This window comes from Hibiscus syriacus, unplaced genomic scaffold (assembly GCF_006381635.1).
Source record: "Hibiscus syriacus cultivar Baekdansim isolate YM2019G1 unplaced genomic scaffold, ASM638163v2 tig00111309_pilon, whole genome shotgun sequence".
NCBI classification, from domain to species: Eukaryota; Viridiplantae; Streptophyta; class Magnoliopsida; order Malvales; family Malvaceae; genus Hibiscus; species Hibiscus syriacus.
In genome coordinates this window covers 1-24,738 of record NW_024063052.1, presented here as the reverse complement: position 1 = coordinate 24,738, position 24,738 = coordinate 1, and the positions used below count along the sequence as shown (strand labels likewise).

Genomic DNA, 24,738 nt, shown 5'->3' with positions numbered 1-24,738 from the left:
ACAGTGAAAATTTAGTGACTAACATGCTTACATTTTGTACTTTATATACCAAGCTTTCAAAACTTACATTTAGTCACTAGCCAAAATTTGGGGTATTATACAGAGTTCCAATTTATAAAAATATTTTTATAACTGTCTTGTATGTCTAATTTGATACTATTCAGTATGTTTTAAAACGACAATGAACAGTTTTTGAAATCAGGCATTGCCTTGGTAGCTCAATATCACACTTTAAGGGTTTAGGATGTTACAATACTCTTGACGAAATAAAATGATTTTTAGCAGGACTTTGTAGCAGGTGAAAGCATATTACAACAAAGTTTACGCCTCAAACATGAGGTGGCTATTGCCTTAGGCAGAAGGAATTCTTGGAGGGCTGCTCGTAGGATTAAAGTCAACGGGGATGCTCGATGGACAGTTCCTCTGGATGGATGGGTAAAGCTAAACACCGATGATGCTCGACAAAGAGTAGCAGGTTTGGCTACCTGTGGGGTAATATTCGGGATCACTAAGGTGATTTGATTTTGGATTTTTCGAAAGCAAATTGGGTACTGCTCGATGCTTGATGTAGAATTATGAGGAATTTATACATATCTGTGTTTATGTTCTTACGGTTCATATATGTCCCACATGAATGCAATTTGATGACCGATGGTTTAGCTCGCATGGCTTAGGGTATTTTTCTCGGTTTACATTTGTTTCTGGAATCACCAATAAAGGTTTGAGATAGATATTTTTGTCACGCTCTCAAAACCTTCAAATATTAATGTATTGGACTCAAGGATCACGACCCGTGACACTATGAAGATACTCATGTTGTTATGAATGTTTAAAGATCACTTTTTTTCTTATGCATTAAAAAAACTAACAATTAAATTCTTACTAACTTTACAATTAAAAGCTTGTAGTTATAATAGCAAGAAAATTAGTAGATTAGGTTTCAAGCATAAGCATTAGTTGTTAATCCACTTGTAGGTTTAATATTTTTGTCTTAACTATTGCATAGTTGCAATTTTATTTAAAATTGATTATTAGTGAACCATCAAAGCAACAAAGACGACTTATTTTAATAATAGAATCTCTCCGAGAGCCAACACGTTCGTAATATACAAATATACTCTTACAAATCAAACCTTTTTCTAAAAAATGTTAACAAAAAGAATACTTAGAAGTTGACAACATGTATTTTATTTTTTCTTTTTAAATTACTTAAACAGATTTGATTATATCATTTAAACTATTTATAAAGAAACTAAAGTATTATATTTAGCATCGTATTTTCAAAAATTAATTTAATTTTTCGGAAGTGCATATAATAATTAATAAATTGCTTAAATAAATATTTAATTTTTAAAAAATGGTTTGTGAAAGGAAGGATATTTGAAATGTCCGAACAGAAGCCGACAAAGAAAAATAAAATAAAAAGAAAACCAAGAGTTAACCGCGGAGGAAGACAAAGTCTCAGCTTTGATAAAAGGTCAGCCGCCATTAACAGTAACGGCGTTAAATTTAAGACTCTCAAGCCTTAACAGTTTATCCAGCACATCCTTCTAAGGCTGCGATTGTCACCGCCAAATTAATTCATTCCAGTCACCAAAAACACAGCTTTGAATGATGGAGTGGATAATTAACTGCTACGAAATTTGATTAGAAGGAAAAAAAAACCCAAGCTTGGGTTTTGAGAGGGACGTCTGAAAATGTGAAGAAACAGAGGTTTTTACAGAGTGAGAAAGGAGAGAATGGTCAAACGTTACCGGTGGTGCCGGTCAAAGGTTGATAATCCTCTCCCTCGTTCTCTCCTCCTTCCTTTATTTTCCTTTAAATACTCTTTCTCTGTCTAAAATTCTTCTCATTTCGGTTGAAGAGTTCTTCTAAAAATTTTCTGGTTATAAGAAAGCTGATTTTTTTTCTTTTGAGGATCTGGGTGTTCTTTCTCAACTTTTCTGAAGAAAGAAATGGCAGTAAGTTCTTTTTATCTTCAGTATTTTCTTTTTGGGTGGGTTTGGTGTAGTTTTCATTGTTCTTCTGTTTGTTTCCTGAGAATTTTTGACATAAGTAATGAAATATGAGAATTGTGGGATTTGAGTTTTGTATACTTGTTGAACTTTAGTCAGAATGTGTATTAGCTGGATATAATTCTGGGTGAACTTAAAACATGTATGTTCCAAAATCGATAAAACATGTATGTGTTTAATCTTCACAAATTCATTGCGTGTGTGATTCCCTTGTGGAAAATCTACTGGTTTTCCTGTTTTGAGCCATTTTTCGGTTAGCTCCATGTATGTAAGATCTGCTAATCTTTGTCTCTGTTATTGATGGAGGAGAGTTTTTGTTTGTGTATCATCTAATTTGTTGTCATTGTAGCAACGGCAACAGCAACAGCGCTCCCATGTGCCCAAGTTTGGCAATTGGGAGGGTGAAGAGAATGTTCCCTACACAATTTATTTCGACAAGGCCCGTCAAGGTCGCAGCGGAGGAAAGATTGTAAACCCGAATGATCCTCAAGAGAACCTGGATTTGCATCAAGATTTTGTAGCTCCTGCTAGGTCTAATCCTGCTTCAAGAACGAATCCGGAAGTGGATGAATCGGTAGGACAAGGACCTGCTCGAAGGGGACATGAACGTCAAAGAAGCGGGGAAGAAGGTTACCCCAAGCAATATGCTGATTCTCCAACACGACACGACAATGTCAACCGCAGAGCTTCAGGGGACACTACACCTTCACGTTATGGTCGTGGAGTAAGTTCCGGTGAAGTAACAAAACGCCCTGCGAGATCAAGCATTGGATCCGAAAACAGCCTTGAGAAATCACCTCTGCATCACCAGGCACGAGTGACGGGGAGAGGTAGCATGCCATCGCCTGCCTGGGAAGGAAAAACTTCGTACGATAGTAGCCACGGTACTCCTGGGAGATCCAGACTGAGGCCAAGTGCTAGAGGCGATGAAAGTGTAAGCCATTCTTCTTCTTTTCATTTTATCACCATACATGACATGAACCTCGAAAAAGAATGCATCGCTGACCTTCCGGTGAGCTTGAATGTGTTTGCAACACTTGATAACGATATTGCATTATTCGGTTGTGTGAAACTTTTACACACACATCGGCTCCTCTTGAGACAAACTTGTTGCTAATAATCTGGTTTCCGGTGTCACAGCCCGATAAAAGTGCTGCTGTTCCGAAATTCGGTGACTGGGATGAGAGTAACCCGGCATCAGCGGATGGTTATACTCACATTTTTAACAAGGTGCGGGAAGAAAGGAACAACGGGGGTAGGGTAGGAGGCATGGGGGGTGATCAATCCCCATACAACAACGCTCGGAATCGGAGGCCATCCAACAGCGGTGGCGCTAAGGTATGTATGTTGCTTTGCTATGCTATGGATGGTTATTTTTACATAATCCGTAATCGCGAACGTGTGTTGTTTTCTCCAGAGTTGCTGCCTTCCATGGTGCAGAAAATGAGGGATGTGAAAAGCTTGTGGATTTGTAACGAGTTTGTGTGGGATATTATTACCGTAAATACATTGAAGGCTCCTTCCAATGGAGCAGAGTGAATTAACTGCTCTATTTGTGTGCTTCCAAACATGTTTCAGATATATTCTTAGTTTGTTTCTCTTTTTCGATTGTTCTTCTGTATTTTTGTTATAGCACTAATTTGTTATCTTGTTTTTTCACCCTCTTATATGTGGAACCATCTCAATTTTGCCAATTAAACTTAGTATGGATCAAATTCAATCTACTGAAATTATGGGATAATGAAGAAAACAGTATTTTCTTTCTGAGCATTCTCTTAGAATCCCCAGTTTTTTTTTTTTTTTAAACATGGAGTGTAATGGTATGAAAAAAGCTTAAGCTTCTTCTTGCACGGATGGGGGATTGCCAACAGAAGATGAAACATCAGTTCCAACAAATTTTGTCTAAATATGGAGTTGATGTTTTTTCACTACGAAAGTTCCATGCGTCTTCAGGTTTACACTTCAGCTGCCGACATGCTATATGGACTTACTGCACTGCTCCAATCATTTGTACACTCAGATAGGTTTTGTGCTTCCAATCAATTCCGAATGGCCTACTGCTAGTTTGAGCAAAACTCGATTTACAAAAAAATAAAATAAAAAAGTCAAAATTTTCAACTTGATTTGATGTTGAAAAACTCAATTCAATATTCGACTCAAAATTTTATAAATTTATATTAAAAAAAAATTCAAATTGAGTTATGAAATAGAATTCAGATAACTCAGAATTTTTAACAATTAGGAATATGTTTTTACATTTGAGTCAAGTTCACCAACTCTCTATATGATATATATATGTATATATATATATATATATATATATATATATATATATATGGCTATAGAGAATTGTTTAAGTTATAATCAAATAATATCATAATATTATAAATATTTATAATTAAATTTAAATAAAAACTCGAACAACTCTAATTGACTCGAATTGAATTTCATAAACCCGACTCAAAATTTTTTAAAATAAAGTTTGAGTTATAAAATAAGTCTCGTCACTCGAATAACTCAAAATACTTTGACTCAACTCGACTTGATCGAATGTTAACCTCTATCTTTTACTATAAATTATTGATTAATTATTAATTATTATAAATTCAAATGTATTAAAATAAGTATACGCTGAAATATTTATAGCACAAAAAATAATATATTTAAATCAAAATAAATAATGAATAGCTGTATCCATTATAAAATAGTAAATAAAATACAATGTTGTATATTTTGTTAATAAATTAATTAATATTTTATACTATTTTTAATCTAACACTTAATCTTCCTACCATGGTAATTAATCTACCTATTATGGTAATTAATCTCAATATGGTAATCATTTAATATCACCCATTAATGCAACCGGGGCGCTAAAAAGTTGACTAATTAAAGACTTGTGGGCGCTGGATGCATTTGTAAGCGAATACGTAAGAAATACAAAGTGGGGTCACGCCACGTGGACACTCTTCAAGCGCACCCCGACCGCGCGACCTTCATAATACTGTTGAAAAATCCCTCCCCCCGGTTTTAAAAACCCTAGACGTGATAATTTCACCAGAATGCTCTCGATTCGATTCTCCCACTGTATCAAGGTATGACATTCGGTCTCCCATTCTCATCTGACTTACCAATCTTCCCTTTTTGTTCTTTTTCAAAAAAAAAATGATTTGATGTTTTGGTGTCTAATCGATTTTCCGTTGTTAAAATTTGGGTTTCTTTTGCTTGTCGATTTTTTTTTTCTTTTTTAATCTTTCTAGTAATATGGTGATGACATCCTTGTTGCTACTTGGACTTTCTAGGAAGCGAAGGTTGTGAAAAAAAAATCTTATTTTTGTGTCTCTGGATGTTCTTTCCTGTTTTAAGCTCTAAATCACTAGGTTTGTTTGATTTCAGATTGAACTCTTTTTTTGTAAACTTCATTAACACTGACATCAAGTAAAGGAATTGTTGCTTTTAGAGAGAACATGATACAGTATCTATTGTGAATGTACCTGAGGGAGTTGTATTTTAACATCTTTAAGGTTTTATTGAGGCTGCAATCTTCGGATATCGCTTTGAAAAATCATAATTTGAACATGAGCACTCTTGAAGTGAGGGGGTCTTCTCTTAGAGGGTATCGAAGGAGAAAGGCAGTGCTTGATCTGAATGTTCCACCCAGTGAAATCAGAGAACTGGAGGGTACTTCGCAACAGGCTGGGTATGAGGAACAAACTATCCAATCCATGCAGCTTGGACCGCCTGCAACTATTGATGTTGATGCTATTGATGATGATGCAATTGAATCTTCGGCTACATCTTTTGCAGAGGTATTTTTCTCTTGTTCCATTTTGCTTTGTTTTTCACTTAAAATTTCCATGATCATTCGTATCATGCTGATTATTATAAACTTATTGGTATATTATATCAGACTCGGAACAATTCAAGGAGGAACCGTGGAAGGACTGTTGTTGATGTAGATTCAGGTTGGTGAATTTAGGGAAAATACTGTTTATAATATTTTTGTTTGGCCTCACGTGATACCTGTATTATCATATGCACATTGCATAGAAGAAGCTTATTTGAATCACTGCCTTGTAAATTCATTCTATTTATCTTCATGAGTCAAAAGATTCCTTCTTAATAACAGTTTCGAAGCCCCATTAATGAATGAATTTTAAGGTAGATGTCCTGTGGGTTTCAAACCCGGTCTTGATTTAGGTGCTTAGTTAGTTTGAGGTTTAGAGTCCCTGGAACAAATAGCCTACTCCTTAAATTGTTGAATATAAGGAATGTCATTTTACTTTTTCATATTTGAAATAAGACAAAGTCAATGCACGTCGATCACAATCCACTTAACCAAACATGATATAATCCAAGTGAAAATCTAGGTGATATTATGTGCCTTGAAGTGATTAAATTATGTTGATGAATCAAATGCTTCTATATGTAACACAAGAGGATCACACTAAAATGGAAATAAAACAGGAAGTACTATGTCTTTATTTTCTAAGAACGTCTATTCACTTCTTTTGCCGTATGCTGAGCATTGCCGACCATGCTCTTGTAGGGTCTGTGCTTAATAACACCAAGAGATTTTTGTTAATAAAATACAATTCTTTGGTTTTTAACATAGCTGTTTACCTTTATTTTTGGGGTTTGTGGCATGTGAGGGTGATTTACTAAGGTTGATATTATCTCTTTTCAACTTTGTAGTAGCCCGATAAAATCTAATGTTTTACTTGTGTGAATGCATCGGCCAATCGATTTATGGAGTGGTGGTTCTTTATCTACTCAATTTATTCTTCGTAGTTAAACCCCTATGTTGCTCTTTGTTTTAGTAGGTGTAGCTCACATGTGTCCTACTCATAATAATCCGAATAGGCTCCGAAGACTTCCTACGAGTCCAAACGTTATCGATTGGGAAAGCTCTACACAATCAGTTGTAAGAACTCTTCCTCTTAGTGTTTTGTTCAAAATGTGTAATGTCGTATACTTTCAAGGAAACATATACAGGTTGGTTATCAGGTCTATAGATATCGTGACTAGACATCCCTCCTTGTTTTCGTCCACGCACGCCTGTTGCATTTCTGTTTTTTATTAGATTTACGAACGCTTTAGACTTGTTGAATGTTATATTGGCAGGTGGAGGAAATTATAGTGTCACAGCCACCACCAAAGGCACCAACCTTCAACTGTCCAATTTGCATGGGGCCGTTAACGGAGGAGACGTCAACAAGATGTGGGCATATATTCTGCAAAGCATGCATTAAAGCTGCACTAGCTGTTCAGGCGAAATGCCCGACTTGCAGGAAAAGAGTCACCGTGAGAGGACTAATTAGGGTCTTCCTTCCATCGGTCGCTTGAACGAGAACTCCATGCCTAACTAGTAATGTAAGTTTTTTAGTCTATTATCTTTTTGTCTCCCTTTGTTTTAGGAGGTTAACTATCCATAAGGCCTGGAACTGAATTATATTTCTACTGTGAACAATCAGTGGAAGATTTGCATATATGCCCCTAGAAAATATAAGAGAGTGTGCTCTGATTGATTATAACATTTTATTTCAGGGATAATACAAACTGCCCTTAGAAAAAAGATAAAAGAGTCTATTCATCCGGTGGTTGTTTCAGTGGAGCTAATTTTGGAATTTCTGACTTGGTAGTTTCAAAACTATGTTTTAGTGGACAGTCGTCTTTATTCAATAGCTCAAACTTCATTATAGATTAGTTTAATGACTATATATAATGATTTACACACACTGAAAAGAGTGAAACAAGTCATTGTATGCTATTTCGGATCAATGTCGAATTTTTTATATTTGAGTTTTTATTATATAATTTTATGCATCAATGGGAAGTATTTCAAATTTAATAAGATTGGAAATAGTATCCAATTTTGTAAATTTTGTTTCTCTACATTTTAGTTTTTGCAGCGATTCTTTTAGTTAAGCTCTTTGATGTATTGCTGAATATATTTTAACATTTTGAAATAGAGAAATGTGATAACAATTGCTCGTGTAATAAAGAACATTAAGTTCTTGTCTCTAAAAGGATGAGGGTGCCCTTTCGGACATTAAGTCGTGGTCATTGAAATTAAGGCATTATGATTCTTTTTATTGTTTCATATAATTAGGTTTGTTTGGACAAGATGATGATGTGCACTGAAAATCTTGCCTATTTTTTGGGTAACGCTCCTTGTTTGGTTCTAGAGTTCGGTAAAGCATTTCGGTAATGAAATTAAAATCAACTTTTGAGAGTATAATTTTACAATATACTAGGGATCAGCTTGAGTGTAAAATAAATATTAAAGGACTTGAACATTATTTTTACAACTTAAAAACAAGTTTTAAGGTATTTTATAGAGGATAGAGAAGAGGTTTCCAAAACTCTCTTATAAGTTTTAAAAGGTCGGTATCGAAACCTTCTTAGAATTTCAAAATTGGGTAAACTAAAGAATTGGTCACGAGTTTTATAAAATTTTTCTCATTAAATTCAAACAAAATGATATTTAGTTACTTCATTTCATTTTGATTAAGATAGGGTTATTGAAGGTTAATGATCGTTGAATCTTTAACGGTTTATTGATGTGACTCGGTAAATATATAAAATTAAAATTATATCATTTCTATGTAGGTAATATGCGGATTAAATTTTGATCATTTTCTTTCAGATTTGTATTTTTGCTCACCAAATTCAAAAAAAATATAAGATTTGGTAACTTACAATATTGTTTTATTAAGTTTTGGTCACTTGCGTTATTGTTATAATTATTTGAAGTTAAATTAGAAAAAAAGTCTGAAAAGAAGTAATGAAGATCGTGAAAAATACAAAGAATTTGTCATTAAAACTCTAAAAAGATCCATCACCACGAAGACGACATTGATTCGAGTCAAGAAAATTAGAGCTTCTTAAATGGTGGTGTTATTGACGACACAATATCATGTTTTCATCTTCGACGCGTTAACTAACAAAATTCCCGTGATGTGAAAGATAGTCGAGAATATTTCGTCGCATCCGAACATGATCGACCTTTATGATGTTTATGAAGATCAAATTGACGTTCACTTAGTATTGGAGCTCTGCTCCGACGATGAGTTGTTCAATATAGTCGTCACGAAATAAGGTACTCCGAGGCCAACAAGGTGGCGGTGGTGCGACAGATTTAGTAGGGCTCAGGGGTTAACAATGATTCATAAGGCGAACATTGTTAATAGGGAACTAGAATCGGAAAATTGCTTGTTCTTGAGCAAAAACAAAAAAATCGACGTTAAAATCATGGATTTTAGATTGAGTTCAGTGGATGAATTCATATATCCATTTATCGGGTTGTTTGGATCCATTGATTATGTTTTATCGGAGGCGTTTTCTCAAAGAAAAATCACCACGGAGGGTGATATTCGGTTATCGAGTTATTTGGATCTATTGATTTGTCTTCTTGTTTCTTGTTGGATTTGACATTCTACAATCTCAATCTTTGAAAATTGAATTTATTTTATATAACTGAAATTACTCAACGTCATTTTATCTTTAGATGCATACCCTCTCATTTTTCTCTAAAGTTTTGATATTATTTGTTATCGGAAGTTGGAAATCTTGAATTATTCTTAAAATGCAACATGAGTCCTTGAAAGAAGGCAAATGGAGCAATGGAGCAGAGATGTATGAACAACAATGGGTTTGGGAAGAAAACCTATTAAAAATGGATAAATTCAAATGTTGTCCCTAAACTGATTTGAACATACAAAAGACTCATAATCAGTATTTTGTCTAAAATGTAGCGGTTAAAATGAAAATTAAATCATTTTACTAACAGGACACATCATTAAACTAATGACATTCAATATCCAAGTGAAGTGACTAAAGCTTAATAAAACGATAACGTAAGTGACTAAAACTTAATAAAACAATAATGTAAGCGATCAAAATTTAATAAAAACAATAATGTGAGTGACCAAAACTTATGTTTTTTAAATTTAGTAAGCAAAAATGTGTATAAATATTAAATGAAAGTGATCAAAACTTAATACATGTATTATCTGCATAGAAGTAATGTAATTTTAATTTTATAAATTTATTGTGTCACGTCAGCAAACCATTAAAGGTTAACGACTGTTAACCTTCAGTGGCCACATCTTAATTAAAACGAAACAAAAGTAACCAAATGTTATATTTTTTTGAATTCAGTGAGAAATTTTATAAAACTCAAACGAAAAGGTAGTTTGCCCTTCAAAGTTTTATGGGTATGTATCAAGACCACCTCTAATATCGATATCCAAAATAGATACTAGAATTAGGTTTCGATACTTTCTTCTTCGATTTGAAACCCTTGCCTGTGAAATAATAAAATGACACTTGAAAACTTTCCAAACTATTTCAATATTTTGAAACCATTAATTCCCATCCAATTGGCACCATTCTCCAGCATGTAATATTATTTAAGATTGAAAATTGGGTTAACTATATGATTGATCACTTTGTTCATTTTTACTTATTGATTTTTAAAAAACATAATATTGTCACTTTCATTTTTATTTAATTAAGGTGGTATTTTGGTATAATCACACATTTATTTCCTTTTATTTATTTTCTCTCAATTTAATTCTACTTTTAATAAATCAAAGTAGATTTCTAATCGAATGATGCCACCATGTCACTATTCGATTGGAGAGTAACTTTATTTTAATTTATTTTCCACCGATTAGAGGGTGTCACCTTTTGTTTTGTTGAAAGAAAACAATTCAAAGGAAATTGTGGCTAAATGAAGTCAAACTTGGGTCTCTTGGATAACCAAGCATGTACCAAACCATTGGGCCAATACCAATGATTAATCTAAAATACTTGGATAATGTACCAAACCATTGAGCCTAGACCGATGCATGATGTATATATTTTATATCTTAGTGTATAAATATTTAACTTAAATTCATAATATTTTATACATATTAACTTTAAAAATATTTTTATATTAAATTATTAAATATATTTTATTACTAATTTAATTTAAAAATATTTTATTATTGTCTAAACTTTTAAAAATATATCTTATTATTGTCTTAATTTACTAAAATGTTACGTTATTACTTTAAATTATTAAATTAAAATAAAGTTAGTCCTCCAACACGTGGCATGACATGTGGCATCATTCCATAGGAGGATTAAATTTATTTTAATTTATTAAAAGTATGACTAAATTGAGAGGCTATATAAATAAAAAGGATCAAATGTGTAATTATACCAAAATATTCAATAACAGTGAACTAGTGGTGACATTTTAATTAAATAAAAAATAAAGTGATCATATATTATGTTTTTAAAATCAATAAGGAAAAATGGACAAAACACAAACATAAATAATCAATCATGGAAATAACCTTATAGCGCTTACTTAAAAAATCATTTACTTGACACATTCATAATAAAAAAGACATTGACAAAATATTTAATACACATGCTATTAGTATCGAGAGAGAAAATTCATAATATGTCTACCCCACTTTTCGAGGCCTAATGTAGTTTCAGAATAAATTTACTTTCAATAATAAATTGTGCAAACAGAAATATTACAAGTCTTAAATTTAATGGTACCAATAGCAACACATAATCATAATATATATATAAAAATATTTTGAAGTAAACAAACATACATTTTTATATATTTTCATCATAATTCATCGTATAATTTTATTAAATGTATGATCATTGTAATAGTATGGACTCTTTAATAGGTATGTTAGTATAATCTCGAAGTGTGAACAATACAGTTCTAAAAGACGAAAAATATGGTGCATGTTTTCTACTGTAACAATCTGAAAATCGGACTAGAATGATTTAAGGACTAAAATATTATAAATAGATAATATGATGACTTTAGTTAAAAAGAGAAAATTTATATGCTCAAATGAAAACAAGGGAAACGATTAATGGTTAAAGGATTTTTTAGATCATACAATGATTATTGTAAGGAAGGAAAAAAAAATGGAGGATCTGTTTCATATTTCACCAATTTAATTACTAGTAGACGTCGACCCAATCCTCGGATATTTGGTTCACAAAATTTTTGGTGGGTTTTTGTTTATATTCATATTGTCCATGCACTGTTTCAAAACAAATTAGTTGCAGTTTAGGCAGATAATGAAGACAGCAAGTGTAAGCATCTATGTTTGTTGTCGGCTTTTGGCCTCACTTTGGTGTCAAGCTCATCAGTAATCGGTCCATGCCTCCCCCATTAATGGCAGATTAAACCATAGACGTGCAAAATAAGGATTAATGCTAAAATCAATCGTTCTGCAATCCTGCAGTGCATTGACCTCCAAACAAATTCGGGATCAGCTTCGGGCTAAAACCAAAATAAGGCTTTTTATATAGCTTTGCATTTGCAATGCCTTTCGTCTGTCTAACAACAATGGCGAATCACGATTCAACTAATATTTAACACTTATTATTTGTGTTAAAACTTGTAGATATCTAATTACCACTTTACCAGTATCAAAATAATATTACTTGGCTCTAATAGAAGGGAATTTTACACCTAAAAATGTAGACCCTGCAACTAGAATTTAATTGCTCGAACCAGATTATTCGGCTGAAGAGTCCGGTCCCATCTCTTCTGAAGCCGAGAAGCTATTGTTGATTCCTCGTTTGGTGTCCCACTCACCATTCTCTATTGCAGACTTGGACCACTTCTGTGCTTCGACCTCGAGCCTCCGTTTGTGTTCTGTAATCGTTGTTGAAAATAAAACTATTTAGTATTTAAAAGCTAACAGTTCGGTTAATAAGGTTAGAATCCATAGAGGAAAGGGTTACTTTTGTTGGTGATCGAACGGCGAGTGTATGCCAAAAACTCGTCCCACTGAACTTCCTAAGCTCTTGCTTTTCGTCCTCGGGAAGCTCAAAGTTCGGCTCCCTTCCACACATGAATGCAGCTCTACACAGATAAAAATACCTACCAATGAGTTTCGAAATCCATTGGCCCATCCATCAAGTAACAACCAAGTTACATTACCAAAAAAATGGCCCTTTAGCAGATACAAAAAGGATAGGATCCAGCTTTGTGTACTTATTGTAGAACATGACTTGAACTTGGATCAAGTCCATGTTTGTATCAGATTAGGGCTGATGGTTTTCGGCAGTTATATTGGACTATTCAAACTTCATCCGAAACCGAAACAGTAACATTTGTATTACATATAGTGGCAACCATCGAGAGTTCCTGAAAATTGTAGTAGTAATTACTACAAGGAGGATAAAAGGCAGCTTATTACCTGTCATATAAACGAGCGGCTTCTTCTTGTGAACCAACTGTTCCCAAGTGAATCTGTTTCTTGTCAACTTTAATCGCGGCCTGCCATTTCATATTTTTGAAGTATACACCCCTCATTAGACATGGTTCTTGGTTTTGAAGATGCTTCCTCCTGTGTCGCTTCCTCCGTTTAATTGGTTGACCTACAGATAATAACATTGTACAAGGGCATCACTCAAGATGTAGAAAAACTAAAATGGCTCCCAGCATCCGATTACAGTGCTAAAACATAATGATATGTTTTATCTGGAAGCACCATCTCATTAACTTTCTCAAATTGCTATGGTTCCATGCTTATGTCAAACATGGCATTTATAGCACGCAGCATGCTACGGTAGCAGCAGGAGGGGATAAAACAAAAACAAGATTCTCAAGATAGAACAGTCCCAAAATATCTGCAGATCAAATCATCTTTAGAACTTACAATGTTGATTCTCTAGACAGCAGTGACAAGCTTGAACAAATGATGTCAAAACTACGAAACATTGATGAACCGATTGAGCAATAACTTTTATTTTTCTTTGCACAACAATAAACATATGTGGCCTCAAATCTTGGATGCATGAAACAATTCATGGGAGGCATGTACTCTTTCAGATCCGAAGAAAAAGGAATTCGATAAGCCAGGAACGTATTGATATCATCTTTAAGACAAGTAAAACTTCAAACAAAGAAAGAAATATCAATGCAAAACCATAAGCAAGTAAAAATTTTCCAGCTTTATCATCGTTAACAAACATATGGAACGCAAGTTTCCAAAGATGCAAACCTGGAAAAGGTTGATTCTGATGCTCTTTGGATGAAACGAAAACAGAAACATTTGGTGATGCATAGTCAACCTTAGCAATGCTTTTCTGAGGAACAGCAGCAAAAGTTACATGTAATTGTTAATCATTAAAAAATTAAATGCCAATTATTATTCAACATACATATAAATAACTTCCAATTGATGATGTGAGTAAAAATAAACTATAACCAGCCCAAGGATCTGAACTAAAATCCAGAACTGAAAAGGGCACTACAAATTCTGAAATGCAGACAGCTTTTTTACCTTACAAGTGAAACCAACTCTTAATCAAGAGTATAGTTGGCTATACGAATGGTACATTTATATCCACAGTTTATATCAACATCTACCATGCAAATACAGTTAGCAAAACAATGATGAAGAAATATGCAATCGGCAATTATCAATTAAAAGGCATGTTACAAGTCCTTCCTAAAATATGGAAGTAAAGATGATCCACTAAATGGAGGAGTTCCGAAATAACAAATGGTCTTTTTCTCGCCTTTCTGGGGACAAAGGTGGATGAACTGATTCACACACCAGTAAATATATTTTGTGGACAAAACTAAATTACAAGACCGATTTAAGATTAGCAGAGATTTAGAAGGAGGGAAATAAACCATTTAATAATATCTCAGGTAAATTGATTTGTCAAGCATTCTTACCTCATTCACTTGGTTGATGAAATCTAAGGGCAAGGGATGCACACTAACTGATTTTGCATTCTGACTCGAACTTTCAGGTGTACGTTATCAAAAACTCTAGGAAGTGGAGTCAAAAAGGAACTCCTCCCTGCAAAAAGGCCATCAAATACCATGAACGGAATTATTCGGCATAACTTATAACCTGTTCAGTTACATTCCATCTAAGAAACTCGTAATTTGATCAAACAAACCAACTTGGAAAGCAGAAAAGCAAAGAATTGGAGGGCACGTTTTAAATGTATAGATAATTTCCCTACTAACGGCTATCAATAGAAGCAATTTAGTTATGGAATTTAAAGTACATCTCAACCAAAATTTACCAGAGAGTCCCAGGAGCTTGCGTGCGTAAGCTCACCATGGGGAATGCTTAACCCTGCAAACAACGGTTTAATTGATCTTCCTTTGCATATACCCGTGTCTGCTTGTAGGATTACAAATGATGGACGTGTATATGTAGATTAAACAATTCGAAAATGAAAAACATTAAAGAAGAATATACCGCAAAATGAATGAATGCAGATGAATAGGCGTCTTACAGAGATAAGGAAATAATTTCATAAGCTAATCAAACAAGATATCACATATTAATGACCAAAAGGGTAAAAGATCATCAGTTGCAGTGAAAGCCATTAAAACTACGAGTTAACACAAGTATCATGATGCAAATAAGCAATTCGGGCAAAGAAATTCAAGGAAAATGGAATTGCCTTATGAAATCCCCGGATGTTAATAAGCTTTTTGTTATCAAATATCAATGCCAGTAGATGCAAAAACACAAGTACTTCTTGCAGAAATCTTTTTTTTTGTTTTGGATAAGTTTCTTGCAGAAATTCGGTTGGCTGAAAACCAACCACTCTCTCATTATTAAAGACGTCTCAGTTCAATAATGCTGCACGTACACTAAAACCTAATCCTTTGTACGGATTGGATCTTCTAAAAGAATACAGCAAAGCTGGTACTGGTGAAATAGAAACCATTCATAAATGAAATTAGAGAATAGTATGAACAGACCAATGCAAAACCCATGAAACGTTTTTAGTACCCACAATTGAGGGGGGGGGGGGAGTATTCACTTCTAACAGTTCACCAGGCTCCGGATAAGGGGACAAGGTAACATAAAGGCTTTTATGTAAAAAAAAAAAATCATCAGAATTTGCATAAAGTAAAATAAAGCCAAAACTTTAATAATTTGAAACTCACAAAGCTGAACAATGAGTTTGCCTAATAAAGATACCAATAATTTCCCCCATAAAAGTCAACCCACCAACCTACCACCAATCATGGAAGCAGATGCAGTGAACAAAACAATGACACAAAAACCCAAACCCCAAAATACACAAAAATCGTCAACGAGAAAAGAAGAAACCCACAAACTCATCGAAGCGAAAAAAATGGGCATAACCCCGTGATTAAGAACCGCAAAAACCGCCCATTACAAAGAAGATAAACAACGACAACATCAACAACAAAAAGAAAAAGACAAGTCATATGTTGTTTGATACCTGAGAAAAAGGAGATGAAACAAATAAGGTGGTGGAGTAGTCAGCGTAGAAACGGATAGAGAAAAAGCTAGGTTTTTCAGGTTGACGATATAAAATCTGGTGAAAAAAGTATATATAAAGTTTGTAGCTTTAAGGGACGGAAGGAAGATGGTGATTGAAGGAGCGAAGATAGAAAGAAAAAGGGGGGGGGGGAAAGTGTGATCATGAGAAGTTGGTGGCTCTCATGAGTCATGCATCTACCACCTACATCAACTTATGTTTGTGTGCGTTTTGTGTTAGTTCTGAGTGAAAAAGCTCCCATTTTTTAGGGTGGTGGAGTTGGCTGCTTCAGATGGCGTAAACAGGGGAAAGAAAAATAATCAACGCGAAGCAAAAGACCAAATCCAAAGGCAAAGTCTTTGTAATATGTAGAGATGATGAGAAGAGGAACGTAAACTACATTATTCCTCGATTGCCCCCTTCTTATTACTTGGAAAACCAAATCTCTTGGGTTTCTTTTGTTGTTTTCATACCTTAATACCCTTATCTTCATTATGGAGTATTTTAGAGTTACAATAAGTAGTATACTACCATTAGACTCTAATCTTCGTGATCCTTTGAAAAAATAGATTGAATTTTTAAATATAGTAATTAATTGATATTTTATGAAAAAAAACATTTAATTTATATTTAAGATAAAATTAGTATAATAAACTATACAAAACATAAACAACATGAATAGTATGACATGAAAATAATATGAATGTGATAGAAATTTAAATAAAATAAATTATAAACATATCAAAGTTTTGTTATGAATACTTAGTTATGTGTATATCTATTTTGATTAAAATATTATATATTAAATAAGACTTTGATGTGTTTTACTATTAAGATTTTAATACTTATTAGGATTAAGTTTTATATGATATATTTTTATATTTATAAATATAAAGTTTAGACAAAATATTATATACAATTCCTTGAGATAAATAAAACAAGATTCATTTTCTTATTTTTTCTCTTCTCGTTGTTGTTCTTATTATTTTACTTTTTTTTATTTTATAAAATATGATATTTTTGTATGATTAACAAAAGTTTTCGTTTATCCGGTTAACTATCAAGGCATAAATAATTTCTTCGAATATAATAGAATCACAAGAACAACAAACTTTCTCGCGAGTATTTAAAATTTTAAATACACATAAACATTACAACATAATTGTTCTATAGCGCATTTTAAGTCCTATAACGACGTTTTTAAGCGTTGCAAAAAAGCTTACCTGCAAACAAAAGCGTCGCAAGAAATGCCGCTAAAATGGGATCCGCAAACGTTAGCAGCATTTGTAAATAAAAAAACCCCAACAAATTAGGACATTTAGCGGCGTTTATTTCCCAAATGCCGCAATAGGTTAGTCATTTAGTGACGTTTGTAAATAAAACGCCGCTATATACCATGATATGTAGCGAACCAATTAGGACATTTAGCAGCGTTTATTTTCCAAATGCCGCATAGGTTGGTCATTTAGCGACGTTTGTAAATAAAACGCCGCTATATACCATGATATGTAGCGGCACTTTTCGTATAAATGCCGTAAAAGTCAGGTCATTTAGCGGCCTTTTGAAACAAACGCCGCAAAAGGTTATGTCATTTAGCGGCGTTGTTTGAACAAACGTCACAAAAGATCAGTTCATTTAGTGGCGTTCTGGAAACAAACGCTACAAATGTAGGTAATGTAGTGGCGTTTTTAACTGAAAACGTCACAATTGTATAGTCCATTAGTGGCTTTTTTTTTAAATGTGGCAAATGAAACCTGATTTGCAAATGTTATTTTCTATTATTTATTGCCCAAATTTAATATGTACCAAAATCCAATAACAACAATCTTAAAATTTAAATACAACTCGAATTAATTAAAAATAGTTGACATAAATAAATCAAAGTTTACAAATATTCAAGTGAAATGTAATGTACTTCAACATCATTAACTAGAATAAACAATGGCTTGGGAATTGAATCAAATAGATAAAGACCTTCCAAGAAGACTCCTTGCGCGCTTTAATACTTCACCAAATAAATTCTCTTCATCCATTTCACCAAATAAATCCCCTAGCTTCGGGTCACCAAGAAGACTCCTTGCACGCTTCAATAATCCACTTGAAACAGATAACGACCTTCCACCTGCAGTATGAAACTTGATTGGAGGTGACTTGGGAATTGAATCAAACATTTTGAGATATAAAATAAAAAAATTAAACAGTAACTAATGCAACAAACCAATCATGTTATCAATTGAGTCCTCCTTAATGTTCTTCAGCAGATGATAATTCATAAGATTTGATGATTAAATGATATGAAACTACGAAGGAGAAGAGATAGTTTACATTGATAGTACAATAGTATATCCTATGTACTGAACATATTCTTGGTAATACATCATAGCAGCAACATGATTCAAGACCCTAATTCCTACATTCAATAACAAAACTAGTATAGAGAGCAAAACAACCTACCAGGTTTTGCAATAACCTTTTCTTGTGGCTTCAACATTATCTGGCAAATCAAAGAACCAAAAGTTGCAACAAAAAAAAAAGAGTTTACAATCGTAGGCATAGCCATGGCCATTACAAGAGTAAGCACTAAAAATATCCAGATAAAAAGCTAGGAAGTACCTGAACAATTTGAGCCTCACCATCCAGTATTTGAAATGGGATCACAACATCTTGCTGTCTCTACACAATTTTACCAACGTGAGATTGTTATTCAAGCCGACACATTCTTATTACACAATATTAACATTCTAAGTTCCACTAATTTCCTCCACAAGATGTTGATAAAGAGTAAACAACACAGTGGAGAAGAAAATGAACTCTTTTTATTATATATTGTGAATGGTGAAAATACATCTTTTTATAGGAAAAGTTAGGAGTAAGTTTTCTATTAGAAGTAAACTAGTTAGTAGTTATCCTTATCTATCTAACTTTCTAAGAGTTAGTGTTATATTAAAATACTAACTTATCTATTGCATAACCTACACTCCCCTCAATTTGGGGAGTAAATGTTGAAAAGACCCAACTTGGATATAATCTCATCAAAGGTAATTCTTGGAAGTGCTTTGGTGAGAATATCTACTAATTGATTCTTCGTTGAAACATAATTGAGCTTCACCGTTCCACCATTCACCTTTTCAGAGATGAAATGTCTGTCAATCTCCACATGCTTCGTTCGGTCATGATGAAACTGGATTCTTTGCAATACTTATTGCAGATTTACTGTCACTTTGAAGTTCAAACCATTTGTTGGCACATAACCCAGCTCAATTAACATTCTTTGAAGCCAAATTCCTTCGCAAATTCCAAGTGTCATTGCTCTAAATTGCTTCTGCACTACTTCGAGACACCACCGCCTTTTTTACTTCTCCAAGTAACCAGATTTCCCCAAACAAATAAACAATACCAGTTGTAGATCTTCTATCCGTTAATTCACCTGCCCAACTTGAATCCGAAAAATTCTTACTATTCTATCATCACTCTTTCTAAAAATTAATCCATGTCCTGGTGTCTTTTTCAAGTATCTTAGAATTCTATTCACAGCCTCTAAATGTTCTTCTCTTGGATTATTCATATATTGACTCACTGTACTAACAGGGAACGCAATATCAGGTCTAGTAAGTGATAAATAAAAGTTTACCTACTAGCCTCTGATACTGTTCTTTGTTCACAAGACTTCCCAATTCTTCTCTCGTTAGCTTCAGATTTGCTTCCATGGGTGTTTCAACCGGCTTACATCCCTTCATTCCAGTTCTGATAGTAGATTAAGGATATATTTCCTTTGATTGATCATTATTCCTTCTTTTGACCTTGCAACCTCCATGCCTAAAAAATACCGTAAAGTTCCCAAGTCTTTGGTTTCGAACTCCTTTGCCCAGTAGCTTTTTCAATCTTTTATCTCCATACAATCATCACCTGTTAGAATGATATCATCCACATAGATAATCAAAATTGCCTTTTTATTGTTTGAAGATGTTTTGACAAATAAAGTGCGATCTGATTGACATTGCTTGTAACCATCCTGAATAATCACCTTTGTAAATCTGTCAAACCAGGCTCTTGGAGATTGCTTAAGTCCATACAAGGACTTTAGTAATCTACATGCTTTTCCTGTATTACTCTTCACACCCGGTGGAATTCACATATATACTTCTCCTCCAAGTTTCCGTTTAGAAAACGTTTTGATGTCTAACTGATGAAGCACCCAATTCTCATTAACTTCTAATACAGTAACACTCTCACAGTGTTTAGTTTTGCTACCGGAGCAAACATTTCATGATAATCAACTCCAAAAGATTGAGTGAATCATTTCGCCACTAATCTCGTCTTATATCTTTCAATGCTACCATCAGCTTTGTATTTTACCGTGAATACCCATTTGCAGCCGACTGGTTTTTTATCTTTCGGAAGATCAACTATAATCCAAGTATTGTTGTTTTCCATTGCTTTTAATTCCTCTTCTACTGTATTTTTCCACTTGGGATCTTTCAATGCTTCTTCCACCGTTTCTGGAACATTAGTGCTATCTACACTTGCTGTAAAGTTCTTAAAACAAGGCGTTAGCTTTCCATATGCAACAAATCTCTAAATTGGATAATTTATGCATTTTCTTACTCCTTTCCTTTGAGCAATCGACAAGTCATTATCATCAATTAAAGCATTTAATTTAGTGGAAGAACTCTGATTACCTTCTTCGTTCTCCAAAGGATTCTCGTTCGGTTTCGGTTCATGACAGTGTCCATGCTGTGTGTGAGACTCGGGATTAGGTTCAAGGATTGATTTAGAAATTGGTTTTTTTCGTCTCTTGTAAATCTGCAACTTGGATTGAGGTATTTGAGGCGAAGTGATATGTTGATCATGCCGAGGTAAATGTGTTTTGGTGGATTGGTTTGGCAAGGATACGTTTCTGGGTTCGGTAGTGTTGTTTGGTCTGACTGTAGCGATTTTGTAGGCTTATTCGACTGGTTGGTTTGACGGTGCTGGTTTATAAAAAGAACTGGCTGCAAATCAAGTGACAATTGTTGTGAGTCAATAAACTGATATTCATTATATGACTCCCCTGAATAGCAGTTTTAAGGAAAAAATGTGTTTTTTTCAAAGAAAGTAACGTCCATAGTAATAAAGAATTTCTTTGTACGAGGAATAATAATACCGAAAGCCCTTTTGAGTCGATGAATAACCCAGAAACATACACCGAAATGCTCGAGGATCTAATTGGACCTGAATGGAATATTGTATGAACGAACACAGTACAACCAAAAACTCTAAGGGGTAACAATGAAGTCATCGGTTTGAAATTGGGACAAAACTAAAGAAAAACATCTCTCGGACACTTAAGTTGTAACGGTTTACTAGGGAGACGGTTAATCAAATAAGTGGCAGTTAAAAGGGCTTCCCCCAAAAATAGTTATGAACATTTGCGGAAAAAACTAGAGACCGAGTAACCTCAAGAAGATGCCTATTTTTTCGCTCAGCAATCCCATTTTGTTGAGGAGAATTGACACACTAAGTAAGTTGAATAATCCCGGTTTCCTGAAAAAAGAACCCAAAACATTGGCAAAATACTCACTACCATTGTCAGAATGAAACATTTGGATGAAAAAATTGGGTTTCAACCATCTTATGGAACCGTTTAAATATTTCACAAGCTTCAGATTTGGTTTTCATGAGAAAGGTCCAGGTAGTACGAGTGTGATCATCAATAAATGAAATAACCACCGAACCCATGTAAGATGTGACCGAGATGGTCCCCAATATCACTATAGATCATGGTAAATAGTTTGGACATTTTATATGGAAAAGGTAGATAAACACTCCTAGTTTGTTTAACAAGTGGATAAATATCAAGAAAAAGATTTTGGACTCTTATTGACAAACAAATGTGGAAACAATTTTACAAGATAAAAGAAACTGGGATGTCCTAACGAAAATGCAATAACATAACATCGGTTGAAGGTTCAAGTAAAGGAAATTGTTGAATAACTGGTAGGAAGTAGATGGGTGGGAAAATAAAGTTGCTGGAAGTAGGTAAAGACCCCCACAAAGCCTAGCACTGCCAATCACTTTCTCCAAGTAGAATCCTAAAACAAAAATCAGAGATACACAAAATGCCTGATTTATTCGAATAGACCCATGACTGGCAACACCGGATAGATAACCATCAGTTATTCGAATATGAGAGATAGATGAGTCGGCATGAAAAGTGTGAAAGAGCCGAAGATCACCTGCCATATGATCACTTGCACCAGAATCCACAACCCAAGTAGGAGTGATGGATGTATTAGCCAAAGTAGCAGAAGGAATTTACCTGCAGGTACTGATTGGGAATGAGTGTTTAACTGACTAAAAGCTACTGTAACTCTTCCATTTATTTTTTAGTAAACGAACTTCCTTGTAAATCAGTCACAACACAATTTCTGAGTATCACGTTGTTGATGCTGTTTTGAAGACTTCCCATCAGTAGGCTTGCCATGTATTTTCCAATAGGAATCCCGCAAATGGCCAACCTTCTTACAAGAGTCACACCAAGGTCTCCCCTTCTTTGGCCGAGTAGTAGTTTGAGAGTGAGGGATATAATTGTCACCTTTCAATCGGTGACAGTGATAGAGGCTGAAGAAACATCAAAATGGGGTGAATTAATGAGGAATTCCGAAGTGACCTCCGATGAAGAAGTGGTGGAATTCATGATCGGCAGCTAGATTTAGGGTAAAAAGAAGAAAAAATCGACTAGATTTAGGTGAAGGATCGGTCAACCTCTGATACCATGTTGATAAAGAGTAAACAACATAGTGGAGAAGAAAATGAACTCTTTTTATTATATTGTGAATTGTGAAAATACATCTTTTTATAGTAAAAGTTAGAAGTAAGTTTCTCTTAGAAGTAAACTACTTAGTAGTTATCCTTATCTATAGTGTTATATTAAATACTAACTTTATCTATTGCATAACCTACACAAGAAAAAACTGAACAAATATTTCAATTTCCCGACTTTGCCATTAATTCTATCTACCTTCACAATTTGATTATAAAGATGTTTACATACAACTTGATTATAAACAGATCAATTTCAGGGTCAAAGCCAACTCTACTTAAGGAAACCCCAATTTGTAAATATCTTCAACAAGGAGAGAAAAAAAAGCTCTTAACCGATCAAATGCCAAAGCAGAGCCTAAATACGATAATTTCATGCTCAGAAACAAAGCTCAATTTTCTTCTGATTCCACTTCAATTTTCCCATGGAACAAACAGAACACTAGCGAAGAGCGAAACCCAAAAAAGAACATAAGAAATCTATAAAAAAGAGGCAAAAAGTTACCTGATAAACGTCAGGCTGAAAATGAGTAGAATAAAAAGGGGCGGCCATAGAGAGATTTCACCTTTGCAATTAAATCCTTTGATTCCCAGAGTCTAATTTTTGTTTCAACACTTCTAATCACTAAATCCAAGAGCTACAATAAGCAAATTACATCAAACTGAGCATTTGACTAAGCAAACAAAACCAGCTTCAGGACAATAGGAAAGATTCGAAACACGTCAAGACTGAATTGGTGCACGATAGAAGGCATTAGAAAATTACAAAAAGGATTACAGAACCACATCAGTACAGGGCATCTATCATACATGCAGTGGGAAACGATGCTAGTCGATCATACAAATTACTTCTCAAAGTGAAAGATAACAAGGACAGCTTTCAAAAATAGATACGATACTGGTAGCTTTAAACAAATATCTCCTTTCAACGAAGCAAACAGAAAGATACAGGGTGAAAGGCTGTAGGATTGAAAACAAAAAATTGAAATAACAGAGTTATGCAGAGGCGGAACCCAGATAACTCAAAAATCTCGCGAACCAAGAAGGAAAATAAATCTTCACATTAAGATTAGGATTTCAAACATACCTTGTTTAATTTCTTGGTCAGTAAACAAGAGAGGGCTTGGGTGACGGACTGAAGGAGGAGGAGACGCCGCTTGGCGGCGATATATGTAGAGAGTAGGCAATTGCAATTTGCTGCAACTTCTTGGGTAAAGGGTAAACGGAGATGCCACTAAAGTAATAGTCAGAAGAGGTGTTTTTTTTATAAACCTTATTGTGGCGTTTGTGAAAAAAAGCCAATAAAGTATAGTTAGTAGTGGCGTTTTTTAAAAACGCCGTATATATAAACCTTGTTGCGGTGTTTGTGTAAAAAATGCCACTAAAGGCAATAGTTTGTGGTGGTCTTTTTAAAAACGCTACCGATGTTCTATTCGTTTTTATATAAGGTCGCTATATGTTTAAAAACTAGTGGCATTTACTCTCAAAACGTCGCAAAAAACCAAGAAAACAAATCAAGTAAAGATTTTTTTAAGTATTCATCAATTAATTTAAATCATATATTATAAAAAATCATTATAAAAATTATATTTACTTAATTTATTCATTATAA

The 24,738-nt window shown here is 34.0% G+C and overlaps 2 protein-coding genes and 1 pseudogene across 3 annotated transcripts; 2 read left to right on the top strand and 1 right to left on the bottom strand.

The window, feature by feature from the left end:
- The first annotated feature begins 1,902 nt into the window (after positions 1-1,902).
- Positions 1,903-3,571, top strand: LOC120158221 (RPM1-interacting protein 4-like). The gene is made up of 4 exons (XM_039169116.1): positions 1,903-1,961; positions 2,365-2,949; positions 3,156-3,353; positions 3,433-3,571. Exons 1-4 carry the CDS (start codon positions 1,956-1,958, stop codon positions 3,460-3,462), a joined length of 819 nt encoding a protein of 272 aa, XP_039025047.1. The 5' UTR covers positions 1,903-1,955; the 3' UTR covers positions 3,463-3,571.
- Positions 3,572-5,032: 1,461 nt separating this feature from the next.
- On the top strand, positions 5,033-7,696 carry LOC120158234 (E3 ubiquitin-protein ligase RNF4-like). 2 transcript variants are annotated; one of them, XM_039169127.1, is made up of 6 exons: positions 5,033-5,110; positions 5,540-5,824; positions 5,926-5,980; positions 6,839-6,939; positions 7,140-7,388; positions 7,563-7,696. In XM_039169127.1, exons 1-5 carry the CDS (start codon positions 5,078-5,080, stop codon positions 7,359-7,361), a joined length of 696 nt encoding a protein of 231 aa, XP_039025058.1. In that variant the 5' UTR covers positions 5,033-5,077; the 3' UTR covers positions 7,362-7,388; positions 7,563-7,696. The 2 variants fall into 2 exon arrangements, with proteins under 2 accessions (XP_039025058.1, XP_039025057.1); XM_039169126.1 differs by having other exon boundaries at positions 6,836-6,939.
- A 4,628-nt stretch (positions 7,697-12,324) lies between these two features.
- Positions 12,325-14,897, bottom strand: LOC120158165 (annotated as a pseudogene).
- Positions 14,898-24,738: the final 9,841 nt, after the last annotated feature.

What these genes read in the sequence shown, in the direction of transcription:
- LOC120158221 (XM_039169116.1), top strand. An exon ending in GTGCTAGAGGCGATGAAAGT is followed by an intron (nt 2,950 to 3,155) that starts GTAAGCCATTCT and finishes CCGGTGTCACAG; the next exon opens with CCCGATAAAAGTGCTGCTGT. An exon ending in CCAACAGCGGTGGCGCTAAG is followed by an intron (nt 3,354 to 3,432) that starts GTATGTATGTTG and finishes TGTTTTCTCCAG; the next exon opens with AGTTGCTGCCTTCCATGGTG.
- LOC120158234 (XM_039169126.1), top strand. Translation starts at nt 5,078, where the DNA reads ATGCTCTCGATTCGATTCTCCCACTGTATCAAG. An exon ending in CGGCTACATCTTTTGCAGAG is followed by an intron (nt 5,825 to 5,925) that starts GTATTTTTCTCT and finishes ATATTATATCAG; the next exon opens with ACTCGGAACAATTCAAGGAG. An exon ending in TGTTGTTGATGTAGATTCAG is followed by an intron (nt 5,981 to 6,835) that starts GTTGGTGAATTT and finishes TCTTTGTTTTAG; the next exon opens with TAGGTGTAGCTCACATGTGT.